The 21,132-nt window shown below is 49.4% G+C and overlaps 1 protein-coding gene across 3 annotated transcripts in view; it reads right to left on the reverse strand.

Moving 5' to 3' along the window:
* FAM53B (family with sequence similarity 53 member B) overlaps window positions 1-21,132 on the reverse strand; it is a 112,625-nt gene that overhangs the window by 75,064 nt on the left and 16,429 nt on the right. For 2 of the 3 annotated variants that reach the window (XM_081267434.1, XM_081267435.1), the window contains one exon: window positions 3,145-3,391. The exons of the other annotated variant lie outside the window; for it this stretch is intronic. In XM_081267434.1, the coding sequence (XP_081123560.1) occupies window positions 3,145-3,222 (78 nt within the window). In that variant the 5' untranslated portion in view covers window positions 3,223-3,391. The remainder of the gene's footprint in view (window positions 1-3,144; window positions 3,392-21,132) is intronic. 3 annotated transcript variants of the gene reach the window in all.

The following is a 21,132-nucleotide window of genomic DNA, read 5'->3' on the forward strand; positions in this document are numbered from 1 at the left end:
GGTCATTACTAGAAAGATTACTTGGGCCTTTCTTTAGTAACCTCCCCTGAGGCAACCATAGCCTCCAGAGCCAGGCTGGGCGCATAAAGGTGCTGAGTGGAGCTAAGGGACTTGAGGCCTGTCCTGGTGCCCTGCTCACAAGCTGATGCTCTGGACCCTGCCCTGGGCTCTCTGAGCTAGTTTCCTGCCTGTGTAAGGGACAGAGATGGAGCACCTCTGCCCCTCTGCAGAGAGGCATGCAGCTAAGACCTCTGAGCACTTCCCCAGGTGCTCCCATGCCTTCCTGTGGGTGCACAGTGGGCTTCCATTTGCCCCACCAGCAGCACTGGGTCACGCCTGGAAACGTGACAACAGTCAACCTGCAGGCCATCAACCAGCCCACGGATGCAAAGGGCCCTCTCCAAAAGGGCCGTTCCCACACTGACCTGCCATCTGGAGTCAAGGGGAGGAGGAAGGAAAGGGCGGGGAGACAGATGGGCCCACAGCACTTGCCAGGTGGTTCTGGCCCAGATCAGTCAATAATAAGAGCAGCAGAAAGAAGGACATCCATCAGGAAGGGAGGAGGGTCGGGAAGAAAACAAAGACCCTACTCTGGAAGATGTGTTCGTGGCTGGCTCGCTCCCGAGAACCTGCCTGCTTTCCCCAACCTTTTTTCTTTATGTTCTGAAAAAGATGAGTTTTCCTTTCCCAGGCTGGGGCTGAGACGCGCCAAGCTCCCCTGGCAGCGGCTCTGGCCACATCCCTGGAAGGGCAGCTCAAACTGACCTCAGCCTGTGGCCTGGGAAACAGCTCTGGCCAGTACCAGTTACCCCCCATGAAGGGACTGCACACAGTGGCAGCCTCAGAGACTGACAGCGCAGCTGAACCCAGGAAGGGCACCTCCCTCAGGACAGCTCCAGGGCCCCTTGCCCTGAGCTACTCCTTCCTGTCCATAGGCTACTCCTCCCATCAGAGCTACTCTAGAAGCCTGTCAGACTCCTACCAAGAAGAATGTCACCACCAACAAAAATGGAGCCACTCAGCTGTGAGTGAGCTGCAGCCAAAGGACCACAACCCCCACCTGCTCAGAAGCCACGGGGCAGCACTCATCACTCGACAGTCACTGTGTACCTCCTGGCACCAGGCCTGGCTCTAGTCACTGGGACTCAGCAACAAGCAAAAGAGACACATGTCCTGCTTTACAAACTCCCATTCCAAGCTTGGGGAGTCGCTCAGACAACAAGAAGACCAACAGTAAACTGCTAAAAAGTGGTAAGTGCCGCAGAGGGAACACAGACAGGAAAGGGATGCCAGAAAGTACCTGTGGAAAGGGCGAGGAAGCAGGGAGTAAGGACAGGATTAAATATTAAGCTGAGTATCCAGAGAAGGGAGGGAGGGAGTAGGGGGAGAGAAGGAGAGAGTCCTGCTAAGTGGGGAGAGTTCCAGGCTGTGGAAGAAGTGCAAAGGTCCCGGGGCAGGTATACTTGTCCTATGTGAAACAGAAGGCCAGTGTGGCTTGGGTGGAGTGAGTGGGAAGGGCAGCAGGGACGAGGTCAGAGTAGTCATGGAGAACAAGACTGCAAAGGCCTTTGGCATTTGCTCAGCATGAGATAGACAGTGGAAGGTTCTGAACAGAGACTGGCATTTTCTTTGGCAGCTGGGTAGAGAACAGGTGAAAAGAGCCAAAAGTAGGAGCCCAATTACCACAATAATCCAAATGAGAAAGGCTGGCACGTGGGGTAAGTGTGATGGCATTGGGGCTGGTAAACAGTGATCAAACTGCAGGTTGGACCACCATGAGGCTCGACCTGCCACAATGGCCAAGGATGCGTCTAGCAAACGCTATAGGTACAGGTCTCTGCCCTACTCCAGCCACACCAGAGACCCAAGGAAGAACCACAAAAGTTGGCAGCTACATGAGAGGCCTGGCACGGGGCAAGAAGGGCTGGCAGCATGGAGGGGTGAGGTAGCTACTGCCCTGCTCTGGGTCTGTAAAATGAGCAGGTAGGACCCTACAGTTTATAAGCCCTTTCTGCTCACCCTTGAAGACTGTGTCAAGCATCCTTTTCTGCAGGGTTTCCCTGGCGTGCTACAGTCAAGCCAGCCCTCCTCCACACTTTGTGGGGTTTCAGTTATGAGGTACCATTAATGGGGTCCCGAAGGATCCCTGTATTAATGTCTGTCCAAGCTACCTTACCCCTGAGGCAGGTAGCTACTCAAGGACGAGAAGGGCACAACCCTCCTCTGGGTCATGCTGGTTCCTGAATTCCTCCAGCCCGTGTCCGTCATGCCACAGGTGCCGTGAAGGCTGTGGAATGCATGCAGGTCTCAGTGGCACTCCTGAGCCAGGGCTCAGTACCTCGGCCTATCTGCTCTGAGTACAGTCTTCCTTGACAGAAGACTAGGACAGGGGCTGCTGAGGGTGCTCAGTGTCGGGGCACAGGAGGGGTATTAGGTAACATGACTCTGGGTCGGCCAGACCCTTGCTGACCATGAAAGCTGCAGCGAGTTCTGAGGACTTAGCCAACGGCAAAACTCCTCGAAAGTGCTCATGGCTGAGCATGACTTCCCCCTCTGCAGGGGAGTAGCCCCCACTTAGGAACTGGGCTTGGAGTGGGGCTGGCTCCAGGATTTGGCTCACAGCCTAAGGTCAAATAACCTGCTGCTTCTCCGCCCAACTACCACCATCTAGGAGGGTAACCAGAGGGTGGCTGTCACCACGCCTGCCACCTTGACTGCCTTCTTTCTTCTTCATCTCCCATTCCTGACATCCCTGCCTCACTCTTTGGAGGTACAGTCTCTTCTTGGCCCCACTCAGACACCACCCTCCTTCTGGAAGTGCCCCACCTTGCCAGTGGAGACAGAAGGATAGCTGGACCCAGTCTGGCAGGGTGGCCAAACCCTGTCTGGCACCTTACCAGGTGACTGCCCCCTCCTCTCTCACAAGAGGAGCTCTCATCCGAGCCAGGCCACTTCCTCCTTGGAAGCAGGCTGCCACTCTCTGGGCTCTTGTGCCCTATGGCCCCAGGCTGGAACTTCTCACGGAACTCTACTCTCAGGTACTCTGAACCCAGTTAGCCATGCCTGGATGTCCCACCCACAGCCCACCTGCACCTCAGGCCTCAAAGAAGGTCATCAAAGTAACAATGCTCACTAGGTCCTCACCAGTTCAGGGCTGAAGGTCCTGCATGCTATGGAGTCAGTTCCCTGGTTGGCAAGGCTTCTCCTCAGGATCATCACCATGGTAAGGACCTCAGGCACTGGGCTGCATCCCAGAGTAGGCACAAGCCATCTTCAGGTGGGCAGACCTGGGCAGCCTTGATGCCTGGGCAACCCCAGGGGAAGGACATCAGCAGAAAGAGTTCCCCATCAGCCTCTTACCCTTGGAATGGGGCTGAGTACAGCCAACTCCCTGGAAAGACAAAAGACAGGAAAAGAGGTTCAAGACCAGGAAGACTAGGGCCCTTAAACAGTAGCGCCCCGCTCCCATCACCACTGTTGCTGAGGATCCCTTTGGAACAGAACCACCTTCTTAGTAAAGGAGCTGTACTCTCTCTAGAAGGGCCAAGACCCAGAGTCACCATCTCAGAGCCTCCCCCTCCCAGTGGCAGCCTTGGGGCACCCCAAAGTCAAAGTCCTGCTGGTTAGAACAACAAATTTAGTCCAGCCGCATAATACCTTAAGATCTATCTCAGGGTCTGTGATCCCTGCAGCGTGTTTGAGGTGTGTGACATCTTACCACTGAGTTGGTTCTATAGGCAGCTTTAGTGTACACCAGGACAAGTCAGGAGAGGCTGAGGGTCAGAACACATCTGACCTCATGTCCAACACTCAGCTCAGGCAACCATCTGGCAGCAGGGCACCCACAGTTGGCATGTAGGCTCCCTTCTCCACCAGCTAAGAACACCAGCCATTAAAGACATGGCTCCCATCTTTGGCGTGCAACCTTTCAATACCAACATATCTGCAACACTGGGGGCCTGGTATCTTTGTCCACTTCCCCTGAATAAACCAAACCCAGTGACCTTCCACACTAAAAGGAATCCCTTGGCATGGCCATCTGGCAGCCTGTCAACACCCCCACACACACACTCCCATCATTTCCCACGAAGGAAATGGAGGAAGAGCATAGCCTTCAGGTCTGGTTTGAAAAACTGCACCTTACAATTGACTTGTCTGATCTCATTTCCCCAACCCACCCTTCTGTGGTTAAACCTTCAAAGAACATCATATGGAATCAAGGCATCCAAATATCACCATCAAAAACTAAAAACTAATGATGGTGATAGTAATAAATAAATAGAAAGGCAACTCCTAATGTGTAATTAAAAACACACTGCTCTACCCAGGAAAATGTTTTAGAATCTGCTGCTCTGTGTAAAAATTAATTGCACACTGGCATTTACTTGCCATCCAGATTGTAAATCATATTTTCCTGTTTACTTCGATTAGACTTTACAGTGGGTGTTATTGAGATTGCTCAATTACAGGCCAGCTGGCAAGCACAGGAAAATTACCTTCTACTGTTCTTCGAAAACAAGGTTCATCCAAAGTGCAAAAGCAGGGAAGGGGTGGGAATCAATACACTTTCAAAGCTTGACTGTTCAGGAAGGAAGGACCAGGGTCTGCAGGCTCCCGGCTGCACTAGGAGACCTGATGCATGGGTTCAGTACCACACCAACCTACAAGCAGTGCATCCTAACCAGGTGTCATCTGTTCAAGGAGAGAATTCCAGACCACTCCCTTGAGCTCCGGCCAAACAGCTGAGCCAGAGATACCCACTGGTCCCCAGGATGCTTGGTTTAGGAGAGGGCCAAGAGAGGTACACTAGGCTCACCCTTCTAAGAGGACCTTTGTGCTACCTTAGTGACAGAGGTCTGATAGTTGCCATTATCTTTCTGGGTGTAAGCCTCAATTCAGTTCTAGGGCAGCCAACTACAAGCACAAAGTCTGGGAGATGACTGGTCCTCCACCTCCTACCACCCATTTCTTTTTTCTTTTGTTTTTTGGTGGTGGGGGGACAGGTACCGGGGAATGAACTCAGGGGCATCTGACCACTGAGCCACATCCCCAGCCCTATTTTGTATTTTATTTAGAGACACAGGGTCTCACTGAGTTGCTTAGCACCTGGCTTTTGCTGAGGCTGGCTTTGAACTTGCAATCCTCTTGCCTCGGCCTCCCAAGCCAGTGGGATTATATGCATGCACCACAGTACCTGGCACCCATTTCTGGACTTTAGTAGTTATAAGTTCAAGTCCTGAATCAAAGCACACCTGATTCAGTTCCCAGCCCTGCAATGTACTGAGCAATCTTTTGTCAACTGACTTGCTCTGTGCCTCAGTTTCCCTCTCTGTGAAATGGAGAAAACTGTGCCTGCTTCATAAGGTTACTGAATCCTATGGAAGTAGAGCTCAAGCACTCTGCTCAGTGGCCAGAGACAGCAGCTACTGCTTCAGTTTAATGAAGTAGCCTGTGAGTTCAGAGCCTGTTTTCAGCAAAGACACTCAGGCAGTCATCCTCTCAAATTTGTTTGAATTCCATCAAGAGGGGCCTGGCTATATTACGGCTCATCCCTCTGGTAAAACAGTGGGAAGCCGGTAAGAATGATGCTGGTGAGTGTTGCCATGGAAACTCATCAGTCCATCCTGACACAGCTCCACACAAAGCAGGAAGCTGGAATGAGGCAGCAATGGGGCCTCCAATCTCTCACCAGCTCCATCCCCACCAGAGCCCCTATAAGGGACCAGGGTGGCAGAGGCAGCACTAGGGGTGATATGTACCTCCTGGGTACCTGGGGGTCAGCAACAACTGCAGGCCCTGTAGGAAGTTTGTATGACCACATCCCTTCCTTGGGGGTTCTGGGACGGAGTACTACGAAGCAAGCACTACATACAGGCAAGGCGGTGGGAGGGGCGCTGCAGTGGGGCTGGAAGAGACCCCCCTGCACAGGAGCCTAGGACACACAACACTGCCACAAGAGACCAAGAATGCAGACAACCTAGATGCCCAGCCAGAAGGGACTGGTTAAATAAATAACAGTGTAGTTAAGTAAAGGAATAGCATGTGGCCTTCCAAAAAGTATCAATGACGCAGTCAGGACCCAATGTGGGAGCGGTGTGCGTGGAGGGCAGAGGGTCAAAGAGCTGAAGAGACAGATCCAAGCAGACCACAAGCTCTGAAAATGGCTCTGAATGCAGACCTTACCCTGCAGCCATGGGGGTTCCTGAAGGCTCCATCTGCTGGAAGACAGTGAGGTTTTCTGCCCCTTCACAACACCTAAGACAGTGCCTTACACAGGATAAAAGCCCAAAACACATTTCTGGAATTGGGCTATGACACAGTGACATTTGAAATAGTCTGGGCATGTGCTCAGACCTGGTGAGGCTAATCCAGACCAGCAGAGCCTGGTGCAATCTGGAATTCCCTGAGAGTCCTTGCATCTGTGGCATAGGCCTGGCCAGCTTCAATGGGGAATACTAGCGCCTGTCCTGTCCTGTCAAGAGACTTAGACCAGGGTAGGAACAGGGACAGGGTCTTCCCAGGGAGAAGCCAGAGTTTGGCCTTGGAAGACAATGATGACTAGGTGGTGCTGGGAAGGAGGGAGGAGAAGCCTGACACAGCCCTCCACAGGCAGCCTCCCAGCACCCCCTGCTTTGCCCGATGGCTTTCTCTGAACCTGTATTGAGTACAGCTTCTCTCCACTAAGCACAGGCATAGTCTGGAGGTGGTGTGTTCCCAGGAGTTCATGTGTTCAAAACTTGGTTCCCCATGTAACAAGGTTAAGAGACGGGGTATCTTTCATAGGTGGGGCTTAGTGGGAGGTTCTTAGGTCTTTTAACATGAGCTGCCCTCTGGAAGAGATTAATACAGGTCTTGGGGGACCCAAGTTTATATTCTCAAGGGAGCTGGTATGAAAGAATAAGCCTGGCCAATTCCCAGCCACCCTGGCTTTTTGTCTCGACCTATGATATCTCCCTCTTGCATACACTGTGATGCCGTTTACCATGAGGTCCTCACCAAAACTGAGCTGATGCTGGCACCATGCCTTTGAACCCAAGAACTGTGAGCTAAATAAACCTCTGATCTTTATAAGGTTACCCAGCCCCTGACATTTCATTATAATAGCAGAAAAGGGACTGATGCAAGCACCCACTATGTATCAAGTGCTTTAAACACTTTAGCTTTAAGGCAGTTCCAATTATCCCCATTTTATAGTCATTCAAAGTATCTTACCAGAATCTGGTTCAAAGCTAGGATTTGAGTCCTAATGAACTAACTCCCAGGTCCATGCTCCCTCTATATCCCAAATGCACTCTTTAGGAGCCTGGGGGGTGTAGCTCAGTAGTAAAGTGCTTTCCTAGCCTGTACAAGGCCCTGGATCCAATTTCCTATCCCACAAACAAATAAACAAAAATCCTATACACTCGGTTTGATTCTCAGCACCGCAAATAAATAAATAAAACAAAGGTCCAATGGACCAGTGCCTCACACACGCTAGGCAAGTGCTCTATCACCGAACCCCAGCCCAAAAGGAACTATTAATACACACAAGAATTTGGACAAACCTCCAAAGAATATGCTGAGCAAAAAAAGCCAACCCCCAAACGTTAATTATTGTACCATTAATTTATATCACATTCTCGAACTCAGAAAATCACAGAACTAGAGAACAGATAAGTGGTTGTCAGGAGTTAGGAATGGGGATGTGGCTACAAGACCACAAGAAGGGTCCTTGTAGAGATGAAATGGTCCATATTTTGACAGTGTGGGGCTCAATCTCGTGATCATACTTGTTTTGCAAAATGTTACTACTGGTGTGAAACGTGAAAAAGGGTACTACATATCTCTCTGCTTTATTTCCTACAACTGTACAAATGTAAAATGAACTCAAAATATTTAAATAAACTTGTTAAAACTCACAGAACTAAACAGCACAAGAGTAAACTGTACTATATATAAATTTAAAAAAAAGGAAAAAGCCCCCTGCCTGCACCAGGGTGACGACATGCCGAGGAGGGGAGGCCAGGTAGGCTGTAGAAGCTGGCAGCCCTGCCTGGCCTTCACTTTGACCTCATGGCTTGACTTCAGCTTTCTCATCTCTAAAGTGGCAACAATAACACCTTTGCCTGGGAACTGCTGGGAGATTCAAATAACAAAATGCACAGAAAAGAGCTCTGCACAGGGAAGGACCCAAACACCGGTGTCTGTTCCCCTCCAGGCAAAGAACATCTGTGGGCAGCAACTCCCACCTGCCCACACCACCCTGGATCTCTTCCTCAGTTCCCTAGGTCTGTATTTAAATCTCCTATTGTCACTTCCCAGGCCCCATGTTCTCCTTCACCCCTCAGATGTGACTTTCTGGGAGTCTCCCACCCTGACTCTACACACCTCTGGGGCTGCCCAGTGTCACAGGGAGGAACTCCCCTTAACTGGCCCCTCAACTTGAACATAGGGACACAGTCCCCACTCAGTGACTCGTTTTGACCAGAATTTCTACTGAAGAAGCAAACCCAAAGTTATTAGACTTCCCACTGATCCCTGATCCTACTCTATGACCACACTCATAGTCCCTGGGTACAGATGTGGTGGGGGGGGGGGGGAACCTAGCCACTGACAATCCTGACCCCAAAGGTGCATCTTCACAACAGCCCAAGCTCCCTAGCACAGTGCCCAAAGCAAAACCTACAGGGCAAGAGGAGGACACACGTGTGGGCAGTGGCTACCCCTCAATGAGAAGCCCAGAGCCAGCGCCACGGCAGGCTGCTTCAGAGCCCAGCCCCACCTCTGCATGCGCTCCCACAGCTGCACTGCAGGCCACAGCTGCCAACTTCACACCCCTGGCATCAAGCACAGACCAGGCTTTTACTTCATCTTCACATTCCTGAGAATGGGCATTGCTATCAGTACTGTTACCACTTTCCAGATGAGAAGACTGAGGCCCCAAGAAAATAAATTATTTGCCCAGTACCTTACAGCCTTCTCTCTCTAACAACACGGGGAAGGGATGGCTTTGCTCTTTCTCCTTCCTAATGTGAAGCTGTTCTTGTTTTTGTTCTGCAGTCTTCACGAGCCCTCCTGTGTTTGTGACCTTTCACATGGCTACAAGATGGCTGTGGTCTGCGCCTCGGCTTATGGAGAATGGGAAGGAGCCCGTCTGGTGCATACGCGCGGGAAGAGAAGTGCAGGGTAAAGCAATTACCACGAGGAAGCTCTGCAAACTCTACAGCTCTGCATGAATCTTAAGACAAGAGGAGTTCACGGAAGGCTTCTAGAATGCATCTTGAAGAGCTTAAAAAGAAACCGAAACTTCTCCTTCCTTTGGTGTCTTTATTTAGCCTGAACTACTCAACCATGTTGGCTTTACAGAAGAATGTCTCACTGCCTTAAAAACAGGACTCTGACCAAAACCTAAACGTGACCTTGGCCTCCAACAGTGATTTTCCTGAGAGCTCTGGCTGGAGCAGGTTGCTGCTCTCAGAGCTCCCATTTCCCCCTCCCATTAAGCAAAGGAAATGGGAGGAAAATAGCAATTGCACAAGGTCTTTGTGAAGGCCTCACGCACTTTGAAACTTTCATAACATCAGTTGTCTGTGTAACAAAAGTCATCTGTAGATAGGATCTAGAAACACACAGGGAAGGCCTCTGTCCATGGGTCGCACTGTCTTCTACCAAAGGCTGTGACAAACCAAGAGTATCCTACAGTCAAGCCCCCAGCCATGAGGGAATTCAATCCATCTGGGAGGCCCTTCCCTTGCTCTCTGTGCAACTAAGTCACCTGAGTTGGAGGGATGAAGTGAAAAGCTGCCACTGGAAAGACAGGCTGCAATTCCAGCCAGAAAACAGAGAATATGCGTTTCCCACTACAACAAACACGTCACTAATTCCCTCGGCCCAGGATCCTGGCCACAACCTTAAGATTACTGATCAAAGACAGAAAAATAGAGACATCCTCCCCCCCAAAAAAACTCTTTAGTCAATATTTTAATATTAAGGACATGCTCAATACTCATTTAAGGAAACTCCAGAATAGAGGCAGCATTCAGGAAAAAAAGAAAGAAAGAAAAAAAAAGCCAAACCTTTCTCTTTAACATTTTTCTAATTCTTCTTGGTCTCTATATGCAGGAAATAATGGGTAACACCAAACATATCTTTCAACAGAGAGAATCTGCATCCTCAGAGTCTCCAGAAGGGCTCTGTGGTTATCCCATTTTACATGAGGAAACTAAGGCCCAGGCCAACAGTCACCCAGTTGTGAGCAAGGCACCAAAACTCAACCCACATCTGCTGAACACCAAAGCTACATCTGAGCCACTAGATCCTTCTGCTCCAACATCTGTGTTTCATAAATATCCTACAAGCACATATTTGATTTCTCACATTAAATGGTCAAACCCTGAAACACAGACACTGAGTTTGCAATACACCCCTCTTGAATGCAGCTCATCCTGAGTGCCTCTAGGCCAAACATCAGCCTTGCAGAACTTAACACTGAAACATAGTACCCAGGGTCCTACTGTGGGCAGATGAGGAGGTGTCTTGGACAAAGTGGGAGTGGGACACAGAACCTTCACTTTCCAACCTTAACTGCACAGATGTTGGGCTAAGTTGGGCCCACACAGAAAGTACACTGTCACCCATGAAACTCAGGGTGCTCCCAGGCCTGGAGGTCCAAAACAGTATCACAAGTATCACAATGGAACACTGGGGGTGATATAGGAGACCAATAAGCTCTGTAAGAACCACTGTAGACAGGAGGGTCACCAGGTTTCGCATCTGCCACCCACTCAGAAGTCACATCCTGACCTCAGCTCACACTGGAGGGAGTCACACTGCTAATTGCAACTCCTGATGGAATCTGTGTCCATCCACCCCCATTTTCCCTGGGCCTGTCTCCCACTGTATGTCCACCACAGCCCACCTGTCCTTCTCTCACTTAAAACACATTTCTTAAGTGTTTGGGACAGGGCTCTGCCTGCCACCTGGGCAGAGTAAGTGTGACCCTGTGGCAGTCACCCTCTGGTCTCAGCAGGGAGCCTGCCACAGCAAGAGCCTTATCATGTTTATCTGCTAAGTCAGTAACAAAACTAGGGAAGAACATGGGACTTCAAGCCCAGAGTTGTATTCCCAGCTCAATCTCAGAAGAGCTGTAGGACCCTGAATGGGCTACATAGCCTACTAAGCTCCTTTCCTTCCTCTGTGATATATAAGAAGTTATCCTTGTTCTGCTGACCTCAGAACTAAGAAGGTTAAGGAGGTAATGCCCTGTAAGGTGGGGGCACTACAGAAACGTCTCCGGAAGTATTGAAAACCTTAGGTGAGCACAATTCCTAGCACAGAGTAGCTACTTACTAAACTTACAGATTAGCATGAGCTGTTGGAGACCAGGAAAATGCTTTTGAGTCTCTGAGCACCTCACTCCAGGGACTGGATGCCAGACATTCAGGAGGTGAGACACCCTCCTGCTGCATTCATAAAGCACCTGCTGTCCTTCGATAAAGGGGGGGTATACTCTTCCCATCTCTGTCCCTCGCTCTTAGAATAAGGCATGTCTTTGGCAGTGTTTCCCTTTAACTGGTATGAATCCCTAGCCTAGTCCTTCAGGTAATCAAAGGCCACAAGAGGCCCACATTTGGGGAATGACTGCCAGTCCCCTGGCAGGACTAGAAAGGGACCTGGCCTGTGCCCCTTGCTGAACAAAGTATCCCAGTCTCGGGCTGGGGATGTGGCTCAAGCAGTAGCGCGCTCGCCTGCCATACGTGCGGCCCGGGTTCGATCCTCAGCACCACATACAAACAAAGATGTTGTGTCTGCCAAGAACTAAAAAATAAATATTAAAAAAAAAAATTCTCTCTCTCTCTCTCTCTAAAAAAAAAAAAAACAAAAACAAAAAAACAAAGTATCCCAGTCTCCTGTGTGGGTCTCTCTTAATGGAGGAGGAAACACACACACACACACACACACACACACACACACACAAAAAAAAAAAAAAAAAAAAAAACAGCAAAATGAACTGCTCAATTAAATCAGGACTCTATTCTCCAGGACTTTCTGTGTCATTCTCACAGTGTTGTGGGGATTTTCTGTTTTTTTAAGCAATAACATTCTGAAAGGAGGGAAGGAATGACATTATTCAGGGACATGAAAGTGCTGAGATCCAGAGCCAAAGCAAATCTGAACATGGGAACAAGACAGCCCATGTCGTTTCTCGAAACTGAAGCCAACTGCATGCATGACTTGTCAAGAGCTCATTTATCAATGAAAGATAACTGAAAGATGAGTTTCCTACAAGGCTCCCGTAATTCTTGCTATCATATGTGTCATTTTAGCCCACCAAACACTGAGAGAGAAGAGCTTGCTACAGATTAGAATTTGCTGAACAAACTCAAAAGGAAGGAAATAGGGGGACAAGAGGCGAGGAGAACTAATACTTACTGAGTGGGCACAGAGCTAGACACTGCCTTCTCCTCCAAACCAGGGTGAGGGAAAGAATGGGCAGAGAACCAGAGATGGGGAGAGGACAGCAAGGGGCCCCAAAGATAATCTACTGTAATGTTAAGCCACTTAATCCCTAAGACAACCATGACCTGTTCTTCAGTCAGACCTATTTACAAGCATACTGAATTTAACCCACCATGATAAAAACCAAGGGATGAGGGGTAAAATAATTAAAAACAGAGAATCCCAAACAAGAGGCTGCGTGGCCTGTGCTAACAGAAAAAGACTTAGAAGGCGTGAGTTCCGACCCTAGCAAGGCTACTGGCCGACTCCATCCAATCTGCCAAGTCACTTCCCTTCTTAGGCCTGGTTCCCCGGCCCACTAAATGGGAAGCTGGGCAGACAAGCTCTGTTTCTGACCTGTAAGAATCTAAGTGTAGCCACATCTCACTGTATGGCTCTGACCAAGTCACTACACCTCTTTGAGCCTCAGTTTCCTACCTGTCACATGCAAATGGGAGCCCCAAGCCTGCTCTGGAGCAACTGCTATGGTTGCCTGTACTCAGGCCAGCCTTCTTGGTCCCGCTCAAACCTGATCTGCAGTGTTGAAGGTCCCAGGAAACTACACAACAGCAAAGCTAAATCATCCATTGCTGCCACAGTGGCATTTGCAATCAGCTGAGTCAGAGCAGGAGGCAGCCACACCTGACCCTTGGATCTGCCGGCAATGGGCAGGGTGGGAAGGGAGGTAGGCCTGTGGAGCCAGCAGCTGTCTTATGTAGCTGAGGTGGGGGTGAAGGCTGTACCTGCAAGTTCAAGTTAGTAACATTCCGAGTTAGAGGAGGGTCAGGAAGTTAGCCATTGACCAGTTTTAACACCTTCATCTCCCATCTCCCGGGACAAGAATCTGCTCTTCCTTTACAGAACACCTATGGACCAACAGGGCACTCAAACAGCAACACCTCTCCCCATGCAGGACCACCCACCCCAGCCCAGGCTACACCAGGCCTTCCTACCAGTGTCGTTCCAATCACTCTGTAGGCAGGGGAAAGCATTTCTGTTGGTAGCCGCAGCTACATGCCAGTGCTATTCTCACAGAAGCCCCAGGGCCACTGTATGGAGGGAAAGCAATCACCCAGCAGCTGGCACTTAGGACACAGATGGAAGGGCACTGATCTCTTTATCTCAGAGACCTGGGGACCAGCAGCCCCAACACATTGGTCCAAAACAGTATCACAATTATCACACCGGAACACTGAAGGTGATGCAGGAGACCAATAAGCTCTGTAAGAACCACTGTAGACAGGAGGGTCACCAGGTTTCGCATCTGCCACCCACTCAGAAGTCACATCTTGACCTCAGCTCACACTTCAGGACTTCCCCCTCCTGATCCTGAGTCAAACCTCCCAATCTATTTCAGAGAGTCTGGTACAGAAATTAATCAAACAAGTTAATCACAAGTGAAGCCTCTGCCTTCTCCCCTCCGCCCCACATCACTGTTCAAGTTCAAGAATACCATCATCTGCCAAAACAAAACTGGAGAGACTCAGAGCTGCCTGTCAGGTCTGTCATGTGACAAGTACACCCAAACTCAATGGCACCTCTCAGGTCACACTGCCGAAGCCATCCATCTGGTCCTTACTAGCAGGGAAGACTCCGGATGACAGCATCTACTCCAGTAAGACACCCCCAACTCAGCTGCAGCCCCACGCAGGAAGCTTCTCTATGTGTAGGAGCAGCCATCTGTCTGTGGACATACCCAGACAGCATGACTTTCTCTTTAGACAGAGAAAAAGACTCTTGCTAAGGGTTTCACTGTGTGCTAATTGAAAGCTAAGTCCAGGCACTGGGCTCTAAGTTACTTCAAACAGGCCATGAAATTAATATAAAAACTGGTGGAAGAAGATGCTCTTTGGATGGTGAGCTCCTTTACTTTTTGGCAGGGGGCAGAGGTGGGCAGGAAGAAGGGTACATTGTTTACAAATTCTTTTCTACTTCCTTTGAGCACTCAGGATTATGGTGGGGTGGAAGACACAAACATACACTAGCCACAGTTCTGCTCCCATGGAGGAGAGAAGTGACTGATGCATGAATGAGATAAAAAGTAGTATGAGGCTGGGGGTGTGGCTCAAGCGGTAGCGCACTCGCCTGGCATGCACAGGGCACTGGGTTCAATCCTCAGCACCACATAAAAATAAAATAAAGATGTTGTGTCCACCGAAAACTGATATTAAAAAATTCATTCTCTCTCTCTCTCTCTAAAAAAAAAGTACGGTAGAATGTACCCAGAGGCAGGGTGCACCCTTAACAAACAGCATAACACAGCCAGGCCCTTTAAAGAACAGAAATTTCACAGGGTGTATACAGGGTGGCTTTGGTGGTCTTCTTGCACCCTTGCAGGTCCTTCCTGCATCCCTGCAGGTCCTCTGCTGGGGCTCACTTCAATTATTAGTAAGGTACCGAAACATTAGCTAGGGCTGTGATACAAGTGCAGAGCCCAACACGTGCCCAGAAGAGGCAACCACACCCAGGAGGCACCCACAATGGATGTGGCCTGAGAGTCAGAGTCAGGGCAGAAGCCTCTGAGCCATACTGACCACAGGCCCGGGCCAGCCTCACTCTGAGAGCCCATACTCAGACCCGGGCTCTTCTGCAGAGAGGTCCTCAATGGAGGCAGCTAAGGAAGAAAACGGTTTCCTCCAAGAGTCAGCAGAACCCAATTGAAAAGTCACTTGCATTTCACAAAGAGAAACAAGTCAACCTCAAGATGAGCACGCAATATCTGCCCCAGAGTCCTTGTGCCATTGTCACCGTCTTACCACTCTCTCCTTGAACCACAGAAGCCTCAATTGCCAAATGTGTCTGTCCTTCAGCAGTAATGCTCAGGTGTAAGGTACGTGCCATTTCACAGACCCAAGATGGGAAGCACCTGACTACCCACTAGGAGGAGCAGGATGAATGGATACTGGGACACTCATGCAGCTTTGCAAGAGGCCAAAAGAGCGCCATGGGCTCCAGTGGGATGATCTCCCAGGGCGTGAGAAGGGAGGAGGAAAGACCAGAAGAGTGGGCGGGGAAGCTCCCTCTGGGGAGAAACTAAATAACTACTTATACTAATGATACCTCAGTCTTTGGAAAGATACAAAGAAACTTCTCGGTTGACTTCAGGGAAGGAAAATAGGTGGCAGAGAAAGAAATGACAGGAGACTCCTTAAGAAGTAACTTTTTGTCTCACATGCAGGTATTAACTTGTACCAAAAAACAGGCAATATTTTTTAGGAACCAATTAATATAAACTACAGATGTTGACATAGATGGGCTTGCTCCTGCGTGGATTATCTCTGGAGGAGAAACAAGAAAATAGAAGCAGGAGTTCCTCCAGAGAGGGGAGGGACAGGACCGGGGAAGAGTTCCTCACGGCTGTGTCCGTGCAAACTGCCTGTGACTTTAAAGCCATTTGAACACACAGATTGCTGTATTCCTCCAAGCACCCCATGCTGTTTCTGGCTTTCATTCCTCATTCACACCTGGTGCTCCATCTTCCCTTGCCACCTCTCAGCCTCCTTGACCTCTAGATTACCGTCCTCAAGTTCATATGGCCTCCTCAAGAGGCCTTCCCTACGCCACACACCGACCCAGGCCTTCTACTTCTGAGAAACTCAGAGCTTGAATCAGAGGTGTCTGTGAGCATATGGAGGGCACAAACCCCACCTGAGTCCCCAGTATCTGACATGAAGAGCTACTCAGGAAATGTCTCTGAACACAAAACAGTCACCACACTAAGTCAACTTCCTTGCTGCCAAAAAGTGCTGAAATCTCTCTTGCTTTGGGGGTTTCCCACAGCTGTGAAAATTGAGTTGTTAACACTAATTCAAAGCCTCGAACCTCCTGATCCTCAGAGGGGCAGGGCTCGGAGCTGTCTGGGTACCACAGCAGAGAGCACAACAGTTATGCTCAGTGGCTAGCAGACTGTTGCAGGCACAAAGTCCCCACTTCTGATACTGCTCACACCTCCTGAGGGACCTGCGAACTCTCATCCGAGCCACAATGGCAAGGGTGGCAGGCGGCCCTGCTCACCTCATCATGGGCAAACCTTGAGTCCAGAGCCCCCCTACGCTGGCTTTGTTTCCTGTGCTCTGCTTTTAGAGGAAAGAGTCTAGGTGCAGGGCCAGCTCTGGACCAGGCAGAGCCTGCTGGGTACAGGCCTCCACAGCCCTGCCCAAGGGCCTGGGAGCTGCCACAGAGCATAAGGAGGGTCAAGGGGCGGAACTGTCCCAGGAGTCAAATATGCACTTGATGCCGCGTTCTTCAGAACAGACTTTTATAGAAAATAAGTGTTTTCTCAGTGACTTGACTGCCACAGGCAGATCCTCGGCACACCCTGTGTTGCTGTTCTTCCTCATTATTTCCCCCTGGTATCACAGTCCTATCCCAAGTCCAACCCTCTCTGGGCTGGCTGTGCTAGGGACCCAGAGAAGGAGACAGAGGTTCATAGTCAAGTTCACAAAAACACCAAATGCTCAAATAAGTCTACCACAAGGAATAGGTATCAAAATAAGTTCCAAGGGCAGAGGAGTGAGGCTGGGGATGTAGCTCCGTGGTAGAGCACTTGCCTAGGATGCACAGGACCATGGGCCAACCTCTAGCAACACAGGAAAAGGTGGGAGTGGGAGGAGTAAACACAGAACCCAAGAAGGGAGGTATAGATCTGAGATTTCCTGGAGGTGACAGGAGTGCTGGACCTTCACAGATGGGTAGGAGCAGATTAGCCAGAGTTAGGGTTAAAACATTCTAAAAGGAAGGCACTGAGTTGTCGGACCCTCCAGCCAGCTGCAGGGGAGCTGGGAGTTGAGATCTCAGCTCCTGGTAGAAGAGCCCCACGATTCCCAAATAGGTGTGGCAGCACAATGACCAGCCAATACCAGCACCCCTCACAAGGCCAAATACAGAGATCTGCCATACCAAGAAGCCTCAAGCACCCCCTCCTGGCCCTCCACATCCTTCTCCTAACTCCAAACCGGGCCACCTCTCCCCTTTGTCAGAGAGAACACCAGGAAAACTGACTGCAAGGGTCAAAGCTGGTAGCTTACTTAGCTGAACAGTCTGGTAACCCAGAGGATCCTGACAGAGGTTCCCAAACCTCTTCCTTCCATAAAATGGCAGCATAAGAGTGCAAAGTTGCAAAACAGTTTTCTATTTCCCAGGATACCAACCGCTGCCCCTGCCGACCACCCAGCTAACCCAGAATGCTGGTACAATGTGACAATTGTGCTCTCCTATGGGGAAGGGAGTGGCCACACAAGGCCCCATGTGAGAATGTCACGGACTCCAGAGCTACAAATATGTGCCCAAGGCATGTGCAGGGCACGCGCTCCCCACGTGTTTCTGTGGCTATGAAAGCACAAGGGCCATCATGCTAAAGCTGCCCGGGGCTGGGAGCGAGGAAGGCAGAGCGCTGGGGCAACAGCAGGCCAGGAAAACAGCAGAGGCTCCACTCAAACCACCACTGACTCAGTGTCTCCTAGTTTTTGAGGAGCAGGAATGGAAGGAGGTTAGACTCCTCTACAAAACACAACCAAGAGGAGACTGCAAGGCTAGGCAAAGATGGTGACTGCTCAATACCAGCAGCTAGGCCACCTGAAGCAAAGACACAAGGCCAGGAATTATTTCACATTCCCTCTGGACAAAAGAAAAAACACTGAGTGCAACCAATCTTTGCAGGCGGCTAACCACCCCTAGCAACCTAGATCCGACCACTGGCTAACCCTAGATGAACTTACTCCTGGTCCTGGGTCTCAGTTTCCCCAGTTGCCACAAAGTCTCTTCGACTTCCAAAAGGCCTGACCAGGCCCATTCATTGCCAGGTACAAGAAGAAGAGATAAAAGAATTGATTCTGGGGATGTTGGTGTCCAAGTTGTCACTACTACATGGAGAAAATGACAAAGGGAGCCCAGTCTGGGAACTGATGGCAGCCAGCAGGAAATCATGGGAAACACTCTGGAGGGCTGGGGAGCCCAGTATACCCACGCCAGTCTTTTTGGTTGAACCCTACCACAGCCTCTTCAGTAAGAAGAGGTCAAACAAATCTGAGAAACCAAGGCTCAAAATTAAAACTAACCAAGGTCACCTCCTTTGGCAACCAGGGTCCAGATAAGGAAGGGGAAGGGGTTACCAATGAATGGTGGGTGGTGAACAGAAGAGAAAGAATAGCCAAAAGATAGGGAATAAAAGTCTCTCTGATCAGAATGAGAGTCTGAAGACAAACAGCACCCATGAAAACATCTGGCTGGAAAACAAAATTATCTCTGGGCATCTAGGTTTCCAAGAAAGTCTTGAATATGTGCACCACTGCACAGCAGAACCATCAAAAGAAAGACGGGTCACAAGCCAGGCAGCCAAGACCCATGCAGACCAGCCTGCACCTCTGCTGGGCACATACTGGCCCCTCTGGCACCTGCCTGAACAAAATGGTTTTAACATAGTAGTTCCCCAAGTGTGATTCCCAAACCACCACCAGCAGCAGCAGCACACGGAAACTCATTAGGTACATAAAATTTCAGTCCCCACTCAGGCCAGGAAACTCTCAGTGTGCCACCAGCACACTGAGTGTGAAAACCTCCAGTTGTCTGTTGCCTCCTTGAGTTTATAATCCACTGTGTCAAGAGTATTTGTTCCCAGAACCAGGCATCTGGGGACACAATTTGCAGACGAGAAAAGTAGGACCCATAAAGGTGGTCTCTTGCAAAAGCTAAGAAGTCAGTAAAGGGTAGGAGGCCTACGGTCCACCCCTGCACTTCCTCTAGGCCAGGCCCTGTGACTAGATCGAGATGACCTAGTCTTTGTTCTTAAGGAATTCCCAACAGTCCTAGAATACACTCAAAACGACGCAGGCATCCTCAGGGCCTTCGGGCCTCTTGCACAGAATCAGGGCTGGCTTAGAGGAAGTGCAGGGGTGCACTAACCCTGAAGGCCAGAATGGACATAGCAGTGTAGGAGGAGGAAGCAGATGGGGGAAGCCATGTTTCTGCCACAAATCAGCAGAGGCAGGAACGACTCTCAGGCAATGTGACTTATGGCCCACATAATTCTCAACTTCAGCAAAAAATTCAGAATGTCATCAGGAAGCCCAAAAGTTGACTGTGTACTGAAATATATGTGATAATCAGAAGGAAAACTGTTCAGAATGTTTACAATAAGAGAAGAAAAAAACAGGGTTCAGGGAAAAAGGGAATTGGAAGCGGTGACTATGATTAAATGTGTAAGAAAATCTGAAGAGAAAAACTCCATTCTTGGAAAACATGTATGACCATTTGGAGAATCTTTTCTTTACTTCCACTTGCTTCACCAAGCCTCTGCTGAAAAGAATAAGCTAGAAGACTCTGAGAAGCATGTTTAATTGACCCCAAGCAATCTTCCTCTTTCCCCAGCAGAAGTTATCTACTTGATAATGGCAGCTGGACTGCCTGTCAAGAGAAGTTAAAGACAAAATTCTCTGTTAACAAAAATCCCATAGCATCTATTAAAATCATAGATTCTTTTTAGACTGAGAATATTAAACTGTGCAAAGTGCCTCAGTGACTCTATGGAGAAGGACCTTCGGGCCCCAGTTACTCTGCATCACAGGGTAACCTGGAACAGACGCTGGGGCAGAAGGGCTCTGGGCCAAGACTGGCCTCTGAGACTTAAAGAACACATTTGGAATTTTCTGGAGTTCCTGTTAGCAGTTACTGTGGAGGCATTCTGATTTCTCAGAGCTTCAGCTTAGAACAGCTAGCAGGATTATAGAGGCAATGACCTTGAGCACTAGAAACAGTGACCTGGACATTTCCACTAACAACTGCCATTCATCCCAGCTCATCCAGCACCAAGTAACCTAGAGAGCCAAAAGTTTCAATCTGTCTTCTGAATGTTTCCACCACTCCAGGAAACTCAAATGCAAACGCCTTCTAGGGCCACACAAAGGCCAGAACTACAATAGCATGCAGAAGATGTGGCCAGTCTACAGTGGACATCTTTGTCTACACCTAACTATGAGGAAAAGAGGGTCCAAACTAATGTTAAAACTCTTTTGTCATTTGTGAAGGAAGTCAAAATCTAGACTTCTTTATATAATCACCTGATTTTTAAATGTTATCAAGAAATTCAAAGAGCATTATTGAACCAAACAAAACCAAATCTGAGGACCACACCTGGATCCCAGCCCACCCGCATACAAACTCTGGGCTGAAAGTAGATCCATGAAACCCCAATTCTTGGGCAGGCCCACCACCACGTGCTGGAGAAATGGTTGACTTTGTCCCTTTGTGAGGCTATGGCATCATGTGGAGCAGATGGGGTCTGGGGTCTGCCCCCTCTGGCCTCTCCCACAAGGATGATGGAGGAAGGAAAGGGTTCCATGCCAAATACTTTAAGCAAATCCAAGTAAACTCAGCAGATGGGAATACAATCCTGGCTCCCTGACACTCCAGACGGCAAGTTCTGGTTGGGTCATCACAAACAGAACAGCTGCTTCCTCACTCACCACTGCACAGAACAGAGGATGCTGTTTTGATGACTTCTGTGCAAGATATAGAAACAAGAGGGGAGTTTCCTGCCTTTTATTTCAAAATAGCTCAGGACAAACGAAGACTTCTTGTACCATAACAACACATTCAAAGGGAAAGTTTGATGCCTTTCTTAAATGTCACCCCACAGAGAGCAACCTACTTCTCTGCCCA

Source organism: Spermophilus citellus, assembly GCF_964194105.1.
Source record: "Spermophilus citellus genome assembly, chromosome: 15".
In the NCBI taxonomy this organism is placed as follows: domain Eukaryota; kingdom Metazoa; phylum Chordata; class Mammalia; order Rodentia; family Sciuridae; genus Spermophilus; species Spermophilus citellus.